The sequence below is a fragment of the Monodelphis domestica genome, chromosome 2 (assembly GCF_027887165.1).
Source record: "Monodelphis domestica isolate mMonDom1 chromosome 2, mMonDom1.pri, whole genome shotgun sequence".
Classification (NCBI taxonomy): domain Eukaryota; kingdom Metazoa; phylum Chordata; class Mammalia; order Didelphimorphia; family Didelphidae; genus Monodelphis; species Monodelphis domestica.
Window position 1 is genome coordinate 206,808,369 of NC_077228.1, and position 12,163 is coordinate 206,820,531.

The 12,163-nt window shown below is 34.8% G+C and overlaps 1 protein-coding gene across 8 annotated transcripts in view; it reads right to left on the reverse strand.

The window, feature by feature from the left end:
• The window catches only part of CDC27 (cell division cycle 27), a 135,349-nt gene that overhangs the window by 55,892 nt on the left and 67,294 nt on the right, over positions 1-12,163 (reverse strand). For 6 of the 8 annotated variants that reach the window (XR_008916395.1, XR_008916394.1, XM_007482518.3 and 3 more), the window contains 6 exons: positions 8,720-8,819; positions 7,296-7,503; positions 6,657-6,829; positions 3,655-3,807; positions 2,750-2,958; positions 1,473-1,590 (listed from right to left, as the gene is read on the reverse strand). Coding sequence is in view for 6 of the 8 variants with exons in the window: in XM_007482518.3 (XP_007482580.1) it covers positions 1,473-1,590; positions 2,750-2,958; positions 3,655-3,807; positions 6,657-6,829; positions 7,296-7,503; positions 8,720-8,819 (961 nt within the window). In the remaining 2 variants the exon portion in view is untranslated. The remainder of the gene's footprint in view (positions 1-1,472; positions 1,591-2,749; positions 2,959-3,654; positions 3,808-6,656; positions 6,830-7,295; positions 7,504-8,719; positions 8,820-12,163) is intronic. The other 2 variants (XM_007482521.3, XM_007482519.3) reach the window with 1 other exon arrangement.

The following is a 12,163-nucleotide window of genomic DNA, read 5'->3' on the forward strand; positions in this document are numbered from 1 at the left end:
GTCCAATTTATAAGTATAAGCAATCATCTTCTAGAAAATATACAAAAATTGATCTTATCACTCCTGAAGACCTCCAAAGGAGAACATATCTCTTGAAGCAGCCCATCCTACTTTTGAACAGCTTCAATTGTTTGGAAGTTTTTCCTGACCCTAAATACTAGATGTTTAAATGAGATAAGCAGCTTTGACTACATGTGGTCTTTGCTGTAAATGAACTCTTTCTAATTTCATTTAATATTTCCCTATTCTATAATAAACTTGTGAAGGAATCAGTGGATTTTTATATTGTGAATCTTAAAATTCCTCAGACTATACCTTAGAAGATTTGGTTAAGCAAATTCCCCTATAGTAACAATATAGGTACTTGGTCAGGAATGTATTGAGAACTTTAAAATTATTCCACCCTACTCATGACAGTGCCTTAGGGGAAGATAAAGTTGTAAACTCCTGATGGAACACTCATACTTATAGTAAAGCTAGAACCTTAAGCTAGGTCTATTTTTAGATCTAACACAAAAGGATGCTAAGTACCTATAAAAGTTAAATTAATCTCTAAAAAGGTCAAGCAACTTACAAAGGGCAAGCTTAGCAAAGAGATGTGAAATACTCAGAAGATATAATCTAATCAGAGAAGGAGATAACAAAAGAAGATGTAAACTAAGAATGGACAGTCCTGGGGAAAACGTCTACTGTGATTGGTACATGTGAAAATTTAGGAGAGGTGACATAAGAGTATTTACTCTCTCTCTCCCTTTTCTTAATTCCTTCATTTGTATTAATTAAAATCTCCATAAAACCCAGCTGACTTGGGTATTTTCATATTTGGGAATTTTTCCCATGGCGATCACTTATTTTTGATTTAAATCAAGACACTAAAAATTATCTTTACAGTTTTGGCAATTCAGTCTTGAAACCCACACTTTCTCAGTTACAGTATCACCCCTGGAACTTGCACAGGGTTCTGTAAAAAGCAACCACTTAATAAATGTTTCTTTAGTTCAATTTGTTTATATGAATTTCCATAAATTGGGGGAGAGGGCAGAGCAATTTTTACTCAAAATGTATATATAAAAAACCAAATATATCATGCTTCACCCAGAATAAGCTGATCACTTAAAATCTCATCACTCTGCTTACTCAGTTTTTGTTACTCAACACTTTCTCACACCCTCAGTCATCTCTCCCTATGGCTGAAGGGTGGCAGATTAAATACCTCCTAAATCCCTCCTTTATAGAGAACTCAGATCTCAATTTTCCAGATAACTTCATTTTCCATCAGCAGTTCTGTATGGTTTTAACTCCAACGAACAAAACACCCATTTTAGCTTCCTTTTGTGTTGTCTTTCCCCATTAGACTGTATACTCCTTGAAGGCAGGGACTGTCTTTTTCTTATTTGTGTCTCCAGTGTCTGGCATAGAGCAGGAACTTAATACATATTTACTGATTTGTCCTAAAACAGTAAATTACTTACAACTCCAATATGACAAAGTAGAACTGAACTCTGAGGGTTGATATCAAGTGCTTTTTGGAAATGCATTTCTGCAAGGCTGAACTTTTCTTGTTTGTAATAAATCATTCCCAACCCATACCTGCAAGTACAAAAGGAAGTGTTACTTTGGTTCAACTTCTAGGAATTTTTAGATAATAATCTTACTGAGGATGTAACCAAAAAATACATATCCTGAAGACTTCAATGAAAAGGAATTAGTGACAAAACATTGGTGATTGCATAATGAGGTAAATAGCAGCAGCAAGAGAAGTAAACTAATAAAGTGGGTAGCTAATAATTTTTAGAAATACTTTATTAATAAAGTTCATGCAGTTAGGTATTCACCTTCAAAATTTTATAAAAATAAAAAATAATGTGGAACTTTATTTAGAAAATGCCTCAACAAGAGAAATAGTAGTTTATACATTGCATGTGTTGGAAATGTTTTTGCCTTCCATGGTGATGTATTTACATGATAATATCAGGTAAAAAATAGTTGTATTTTAAAGCCTTGTGTATTTAAGAACTAAATAGAAAGACAAAATGAACTAATGAAACTATAAAACCCAACAAAAGAAACTTGATTTAGAGATAACTATACTAAGAATTTTCAATATCATCAAATTATAATTTCCTAATAACAAAATTTTAACTGAATTAAATCAATATCATCCCATATCACTTAGTCTTAACTTAATCAGGCAAAGCAATAAATTGCTGACTGACAAATCCAATTTTGAGAAAAGGAAAGAAGAACAAAAATCCAGCATTTTTCTTATTTTTTGTAAAAAAATAAGACTGGAAATAACTTAATTGATTCCCCAAGGAATACCAAAGAAAGGAAAAACAAAGATACTGTAGAAATAAATAAAAATTAAGTGTCATTTGACTGGAACTATATCAGGAGTATTTTTCAATATAATTGAGCCACCACTTATCCAACTGGTAAATTACATAATCCCCTCCCTTGCTCTTTTCCAGTTTCTTTTATCTTCCACCTATTGGTTATTCTAATGCTCCAATAAAAAGAAAAATAATGAATTAATTATCATTAGTTATTAGCAGTCCTCATTAGGAGACTTGGTATGGGTAAAGGCTAAAACAAGTAGCTAAAATGAGAATTTGATATTTTCTCTAATAGTTATGATTAGGCTTGGTTAAGAATTGGTTTACTAGATTAAAATAGGTTCCAGCAATAGTACAACAGAAAACAATCCAAAATACCAAATTGTCATTAAGATTTTTTAGTACTTACTTACCATGCATTATAATGTCTAGGATTGACTCTGATTGCATTTCTAAAACAGGCTAATGCTTTATCTAGTTCTTCAGTTAACACAAATTCATGCCCCAGCAGTGTATAGGCATAAGCATAATTTGGATCAACTTGGATAGCTCTCTGGAAGAATTTAATTGCAATATCATGCTCCCTTTGCAAACTGAAACAGTTTCCTGCAGCACACCAGGCCTAATAAAACATAATAAAAAATATAACTAAGATATTTGTCTACCCAACAAAAATGCCACAAAAATCCAAAATGTTTTTATAAAACAGAACTAATTCAATTAGTCAGTCTGAATGATATTCTTGGGACATTAACATGAGTGTACTATCATTATATAATGCAGATACTACTGAAATATAACAACGAAAAAAAAAAAGTAACTAGTTACAAAGGCTGAATAGATGTTCATGAATGAATGAGTGAATGGGCATTTTCAACCAAACATGTTCTGTTTCAGGAAACATCTATGAGCAGTAATTAATAATGAAATTATATTATTATATGTCTTGTGATTTGTTCATTTTTAGGGGCTTCATCTCAACAATTTATATTCTATTCAATAGCACCCACTACATGCAAGGCCCTGTGCTACTCACTATTGTGATACATTTGAACCCTGGCATAGATGAATGGAAATGACGGTAGGATTCAGAATTGGAAGGAACCTTAAGCAAACACCTCTTCCATTTTACAAAGTGGAGACTGAGGCTCAAGAAGATTAAATCATTTGTCCAGTCAGAATTAGCAGAGCTAGGATTTGAGTTTGTATGTGAGTGGGAACAACAGGAAATGATTATTGCTACCCTCCTAAGCCTCTCTCTGTCTCTGAAGGGGTCATCGTGATCTGACTCTACATATATGTGTTAACATCAACATGCCTCTGGTGAATTTTTATCCATGTCAGTTAAGTCCTTTGAAAGAACTGAAAGAGCAACATCTTTTTGAAGATGCCAAAGTGTTGTTGAGTAGATCTCTAGGCCTTCAACTCGGTAATTTTCAATTCGTCTCACTTCTGAGAATATTCTTTCAGCCTGAAATAGGAATGGAAACTAGTTAGAAAGAACAAAACCAAAAACCTTGTTACATAAGAGAGCACTCAAAGGGCAGGGCACTGACTTGTACAAGCTGTGTACATGTATGTCTCGCTTTGCAAGCTAGATGATATGTTCTGATGGAAGAAAAAGCATCTTAACTCATCTTTGTACCCCCTAAACTGCTTAGAATACCACCCTGCACAGAAAAGGGATTTTGTAAGTATTCAAATGAATGCAGTGCAGGAAGGACTAGAAGGCCAGAGCTCCCCCTTGGTTCAAAGATCATCTTATAAGTCCCAGAAATTAGACATTCTTTCCTTGAACATATACTAAAAACCTTACATTCCTACTTTATTCATCCTTTCTAGGATCCTAGCACCCAGGCCTTCCTTTGTGCAGTTGTCAAAATTATATTCCTAGGGCACAAATTTGACCATATTACTTCTCTGCTCAAAAAAATCTCTTAAAATTGTTGTCTGTAGGAAAAAATACTCCTGGATAGTCAAAGCACTGTACAATCTCCTTTTCTAGGTTTATCTCACATTATTCCCCTTCATATACTCCATGTTCTAGTCAACCTGGACTACTAGCTTTTAATAACAGCAGCAGCAGCATTTATATATTTTTAAGGTTTGCAAAACATTTTGCAAATATTATCATCTTATCCTCATAATTTGGAGACGTAGGTACTATTATTTACCTCCATTTTTATAGATGAGGAAACTTGAGGCACAGAAAGGTCAGTCGATTTCCTTAGGGTCTTATAGTTAGTAAAAGTCTAAGTTTTCATTTTAACTTAGGACTTCTTGACTCCAAGTCTAACATTCTATCTAATGTGAAATCTAGCGACCCTGACCTTGACATAAAGTCACAGGACCACATCTGGAATGTGTTCAGTTCCTCTTTCCATCAAATGCCACATTCTCCAAGAAACTTTCCTTACCTGATGCCCCAGAGCAAAGCACAATGTTTTCTCCCTCCTCAAGTTTTCTTAATGCACTCTGGATATCCTGTTTATGCCCAGGACAAACTAATTTGTATTACACTTACCTATGTACATGTCATATTTCTCCCTCAAGAAGAATTTAAATTACTCGGGGTATGGGAATTTATTATTATTTTTATCTTTGAGCCTCATTCACACATAATAGTCACTTTGTAAATATTTACTTAAAATTTTCAAAATTTTATGTCAAATTTAAACAGAAAGTGTTTTGACAATTCTACATGAAATGATATAAGAAAATAAGGAAACAGAAACTACAAACTCAGGACATAATCTGCATTGTGGATCCAAGATTAATCAGTGACACTGTGAACAACAGTTCATTCAGTAAAATTATGTAGGCCATATTTATGTGACAGCTACCTATGAAATCTACTAAAATTATAGATGTTTTCAAATATTTATTTTAAGTTATACGATAAGTACAAAACAAACTTAAGCCTCATTGGCAATTTTTGAAGGAAGTAAGAAATTTTAACAAAATTGGGTATCAAAAAGTTATGAAGCAGACAGAAAGGTCTAAGTTTTGGATCAACAATAGATTAAAAAAAGTTTTCAGATATTGAACTGAAATAATAGTATAGTTAAAAGAGTACCAGGCATAGAATCAGAAGCACCAGGGTTCAAATCTGGCCTCAGATCCTTCCCAGCTATGTGACCCTGGGCAAGTCACTTAACCCTGGATTATCTGAACCCTTGCTACATTCTTATTTTAGAATTGAGACTAAGATAGAGGATAAGGGTTTTTAAAAAAAATCAGTTACTTCTGAAATCTTTTCAGGAAGAGTATAAGAAAGAGAAATTATATTTTTGGTTTATTATTCACTTTTATTAAATAATGCTTTCTTCTCCCTATCAAATCCTATTTTTAGAAAAGGAGTTAAAAAAGTAAAGCATTGAAAATTTTTGCCTATTTTTTCAATACTAGGCATTCTTAATGTGCAAAGTTTATTCTTATAAACAAAAAATTCACTTTAATCATAGTTTGCATATAATTTCAGCAGCATACCTGATGATCCATCATTTTGATTGAATTTACAGGGGGCATAATTTCAGACCAGTGTAACATGGCATAAGTTGTTTAACCAAAATGGGTCTTTAGATATTAGTATTTACTTATGCTCTCTACCTCATTTGGCTATAAAGTGTTTATAAGCCTTAAAGTACGAAATATTACTTATAATAGACTGTCTAAGAGATGCGCAATTTTCTATGCCCGTTGCCTTATACCTGTGATGCTGAACCTATGGCACAGGTGCCAGAGAGGGCACATAGAGCTCTCACTCTCTGTGAGTACACAGAGTTGTTACTAGAAAGGCAGAGGGACTGAGGGAGAGCTTCTCCCCTCCCCCTCTCCCCTGTGCCTGCTGAAATTTTTTTTTTACAACCCCACCCTCTGCCCAGGAGCCCAATGGAAGCGCTTCCTCCCCTCCCCTATCTGTGGTAAGAATAGGAGGCTACAAGGCAGAGCTGGAGAGAAGCAGGGTGCTCAGGCTATTCCCCTCCCCCTCTCCATGCACCTGAGTACATTCCTCACTTTCCCCACCCCCTCTGCCCAGCAGTCCAGTGGAAGTGCTTCCTCCCTCCCCTGTCTGGGCACTCCAGTGGGGAGGGGGAGGAGAGAAGGAGTGAAAGAGAGAGGGAGAGTGTGTGAAGGCAGGACACTTTTATGCCTTTCCAAATAAGGACAGTTTCCCCTGAGTTATAACAAAAGAATCTCAGTATTATTGCCCTGACATTATATTCTAAATATTTCAGTCTTATCCAGGGAAGAAGCTAGAAATTTTCACCAGCTTACCAAAGATTGTGTATATATTTGCACTTAAGTTTCTAAACTCACCTGCATATATTCAGACAGTTCAAAGTATGCTCTTCCAATCTGGCATAGTACCCAACCAGTATTATAGTGGTGAGACGGGAGGTGGCTCAGAATGTTTATCGCTTCTTTGCAATTATAGGAACACAAAGCTAAGTAGCCTTTCCCCATATCACGAAGAAGGCTCATCAAACCTTCTAGGAGAAAACAATACAGTAAATAAAGCAAAAGAGCACAATAGAACAGCAAATAAATACAGTTACTATGTACTGAAAAGCCTCTTGGTCTTCTATGGAAAAGGCAGCTAGGTGGCTCAGTGAATAGTGTGCTGAATGTGGTGTTGGAAGACCTGAGTTCAAATCTAGCCTCAGATTTACTAGCTATGTGACCCTGGGCATTCATTTAACCTCTGCTTGCCTCAATCCACTGCAGAAGAAAATGGCAAACCATTCCAGTATCTTTCCAAGTTTAAACCCCCATGGACAGTATGGTCCACAAGGTCATGAATAGTTGGACATAACTGAATGACTGAACAGGTTTGAGGAAGGGGTAGTTTCAGAAGACTTTGGGGGCATTTGAATGAAAGCAGCATAAATAATTTAAAGTGGCAAGTGAATGTATTTGAAATGAATTTTAAAATGTTATAAAAGACTTAAAACAGACCTGCTGCTGCTTTCTGAATAGTGAAAGCTTGGATCTGTGGTGTTACAGTGGATATTTTTCCTTCTGAAATGATGGAAGAATCCAATTTTGTAATTTCCAGGCTATCATTGATGTTTGGTTGAGTTATTCCTCCTTTATTAGTCTTGCTTTTTGTTTTCCTATTTGGAATTTTAGGTGGAAACTTCATTTTTAACTTTTTACTATTTTCCTGCAAAAAGAGAAAAAAAAAACCTTTTATTATAGTGTACCATTACAGGCTGTCCCAAAAGACTTAAATGTGGTTTTAACCTTTAGCTATTAAAGCCCAAAACCATACTAAGATTTTTGGGACACCCTCTGTGTTTCCCAAAAAAATGAAGTACAAAGAGATGTGCATACTTGAACAAATTCCATATTGTTTTTCATGAATTAACTGCTACTAGCTATTAGCTTCTTCCTAAGGTCATCAGTACTTTTATTGTGATATGTGAATTTTTATATATTGTCTCTCAGGAAATGGACTTTTTCCCACAAAGAACATATTCTTTAGTTATTTTTATTTTATTTTTTTAGCTCTTACCTCCTGTCTTAGAATCAATACAAGTAAGTGTTGGTTCCAAAGTAGAAGAACAGTGAGAGCTAAGCAGTTGGGGTTAAGTAACTTGCTGAGGGTCACACAGCTAGGGAGTGTCTGAGGCCAGACATGAACCCAGATCTTCCAGTCACCAGGCTTGGCTCTCTATCTACTGAGCCACCTAGCTGCCCCATAGTCACTAATTTGAAGCAACACTGGGCAAACTGACTGATCAGTCATTATAATCAGTCAACATAAAATATAATTGCTGGTGACAAGTACCTCATATGTTTGAATTTATTTTTCAAAAGAAGAAGAAAAGCATATGAAATACCACATAGGTACTTAAAGGCAAATGAAATAACTGCAATATTAATTGGTGTTCATTAAGAGTCATACAATGTTGCTCCCTCCTATAAATCCTATAAATCAAATTTGTAAAAGATAATTTTTTCAAGACCAGGCATGGCAGTGCATGCTACTGGTACTGAGAGAGGTTGGTGGATCTATTGATTTGGGGAATTCTGAGCTAGATTTGCAGTGAAGCCAATTAAGTATCTAACTCATCGGGCTGTTTAAGGAAGGACAAACTGCCTCAGAAACAAAAAGCAGGTTAAAGTTTCCATATCTGTATTGGTATCAGGACTATGAGGGGCAGATTTAATTGAGAGAGAGAGAGAGAGAGAGACACAGACAGACAGACAGATAGAGAAAGAGAGAGACAGAGAGAGAGAGATTTTAGTACCTAGATGTTTCCATAATTATTTTAACTTCCCAAAATGTCCACTTAAGGAAATAACTGCCTACTAGAGATGCAAGATTCAATGAACAGAAATTCTGTAGTGTAGCGAGTGTCAAACAGATTAGTTACCTTGGTTGTAGAGCTGTCACTAGTAAAAAGTCGTGAGCTTCTTCGAGGCAGTGCATTGGGTGGAGCAGCAATAGTGGGGCTCAATACCTGAGGTGTTGTACTATTAAAAGAAAGTTTATATTAAAGAAATGACATACTTTAAGAAATATAACTTGAAAGTTAAAATGCTAATTATTGTTCCAATTCAAGAAATATCAAGAAAAGCTGACCTGAACTCAAGAGATAATGACTTTGGCTTTCTTCTCTACTACTATTAACTAAAACATTTAAACTTGATATGTTACAGTAACACTGTTGAGGCACAAAGTAACGCTCAACCCTTTATTTGAAATTGTCGATCCAAATTTCACAATATGCACTAAGACTCTATCTAGAGCAACAAGTTCATTCATAATCCATTTTATCTTAATATCTATCTTTAGTATTATGGCAGATCTGAGGAAATAGGAAAACAGCTGGGCCAAGAACACATTCTAAACTTGCTGCTAATATAAGTACTAATGTTAAACATATACATCACCTCCTCAAAGGAATTCTTCAATCCACAAGAATTCATCACCACAAGGCTTTTTGTGCTTAACTAAACACTAGTCTATGCCAAGCTCAAAAGCCAGTTAAGCTTGGGTAAGTCATTTAACTGCTCTGAGCCTCAGTTTCCTCATCTGTAAAATGGAGATAGCTCACAGGATTTCTGTGAGGATCAAATAAAACAATATATGTGAAAGAGCTTTGAAAACTATAAGATGTTAGACAAATATAAATTAATATTATTATTAGCCATTCTGGCATATTTTTTCTTTATATCACAATTTCCCAAATTACACAGGAAATCAATGCCTTAGATGAATTCAGCAAATATTTATGCCTTAACTACCCTTATGAGGCTCTATGCTATGTGCCAGGGATATAAAGATGAAAGACACAGTTCCTGCTCTTCAAGGAGCTTACAATCTAGTATATTATGTGTATGTATATGGTAGGGATGGAGGGTTGGGGTGAGAAAAGAAAGGAAAGACAAAACAAATATACAAATAGCTAAAAGTGTAAAAAGAGTACAAAGGAAAAGTAAGAGTGCTTTAAGAGGAAGAGAAGAATCATAGCTAACCAAAGTATAAGGGAAAGATTTACAGAAGAGATGGCAAATTGAAGGAAGAAAAGGGTTTTGGAAGGGGGTCACAGGGAAAGGTTTATTTCAGGCCCACTGGAAGATAATGTCTGGGCATTGTTGACAATATGATGGCAACTTTAAGCCCACAGAGTGAAATAGTTGTGTTCACAAATCTCTCATAAAAAGAACACTGGTAATGTTAAAGGTAGGAGTTAAGAACAGATATCAGAAAGTGGGAAGAAAAAAAAGGAAAGGCAGAAGAGTTATCTCAACCCCTTCTGGAAAAATATGGACCAATAGGAAAGAGAGAGGAACTGGGAATCATATCCTCCCTATCTCATTATCTTGTCTTTAGGAATCAGGAGTGTCAGAGAAAGTAGCAGAAGCCTAGAACAGATAATGGACACTAGAAAAATACACCCCTACTAAAAAATATTTTCCATATGTCATTATCTGATTAGATATTTGTTTGGGTTGACCAATTTCCCTATAAAATGCAGATATCCCTTGGGAAGGTTAAACCTATTATCAGCCATCTGCAATTATAAACGATAGTGTTTTAAATCAGAACTCCAGTCACAAAAAAAATTTTTAAATCCTCTGATGGCTAGAGGGAAATTTTGAGAGATTAGTTGTTTTGGGAGAAGGGATAGAAAGAAAGAAATGTTGAAAAGAGTTAACAATCAGGGAAAGCAGATCATGAAGAGGTTATTTGTGGAAAGTGATACATAAAAAGAGGACTCTGAACACTTGAGAATGCTAGGGTTGGGGGTAGAAGGAGTGGGTTGCTAAGACAAAAAGGGTGCCAAAAAGAAATGTCCTCTTCTTCGCAGTTTTGCTGAATACATGGGTGGTTACAATGTCCCTGAATACTACAAAGGAAAACAAAATCAATGAAATGCCAGGTAGTTAGCCTATAAATGTGAAGGTATGCAGCAAAGTGAGCTGAAATATTGGTATTGCTATTTTAAGCACATACATATGAAAAACTGTGTAAGTGGCAGCCTACATAACTAAAATCATATGATCACTGCTAAAAGATGATATTATTGAAATCAAAGTCAAGTTCAAATTAACTCCAAAACCCTTAGCCAAGGTAATCTCATAGGAGGAATACCATCCTAAACAACAACAAAGGTAATCCATCTTTCCTTGCTTCTCAAAATTTGTTCTCTTGGATTTGTATACCAATTCTAAATGTTTTTATCCCATCATTGGGGAGGAACAAGAAAAATCAGGATGCTACCCAAAGGTAACTTTATCAATTGATTCTGGGAGACATGAGGTGAAATCTCCAAATTTTGGGGAGTCCTTCTTAACATCCTGTTTCTATGATTTTCTAATTTTAAGTCTCAAATGCTCTTACAGCTGTCAATCGATTCTCAAGGAGAATGAATAAAGAAAAATTCTGAAGGTCAATACAAGACAATTTATGTCAGGAGAAAAATGTAAGCACCTCACATTGCTTTGAGAAACTTTTTTTTTTTAAGAGGCTATATAAATTATGCCTAATCCTCCTCCCCCCAATTCTAAGAAAGCAAACAGGGTTATTATTAAGTCTTTAATTTACATTTATTCTAGCCATCAAAATAGCTTTTATAAAGTATGATTGTATTTTTACATATCTCTTATAGTCAAGGTAGTCAGGAGAAGCTTGGGTTCAAATCCAGCACAACAGCAAAGTGACCTACAGGTAAGTTACTATCTTATTAGAGTCTCGGTTTCACTATTTGTAAAATGGATATAATATCTGGTATATTGCCTACCTGACCTCAGGCAATTATGAGGTCTAAATGTGATAAATCTTGTAAACTTTAATGTATCACATAAATATCAGGTATTATTTTTATTGTAGTGAAGTCTACTTTATGTCAGAATATAAGTTTAATATTTTAACTAATAGGGGTGCTGTTTACTAACCCCTATTCATATATAAGTTCTTCTAAGAAAAATTCCAAAGTCCTATATTCTGGCATAGTTTCCAGAAATCAAACACAGGGAAGAGTAGACTGCCAATAAAAATCAACCCTTTAAATAAAATGCTTGTATAAACAGGCAGAAAATATTTTATCTGGGCAGTTAGAAATGTTTACTTTGAGTGTAAATTTACATGATGACTAATTAGCCTAAAAAATGTTTTAGATAGCTGATAGTCCTTTATTATTAATTCCTATAGGCATTCAATTAAAAAGTTTAAAATACACTAGCTATTATGCAAGCTTAATCATTTTGCTGAAGCAAGGACAGTACAGTTTTGCTTCAGATTCAAGTTAAATTATATAAAGTTGCATAAAAACTCAAAGCTAGGAAAATTCCATATTTTAAAAAAGTCATAT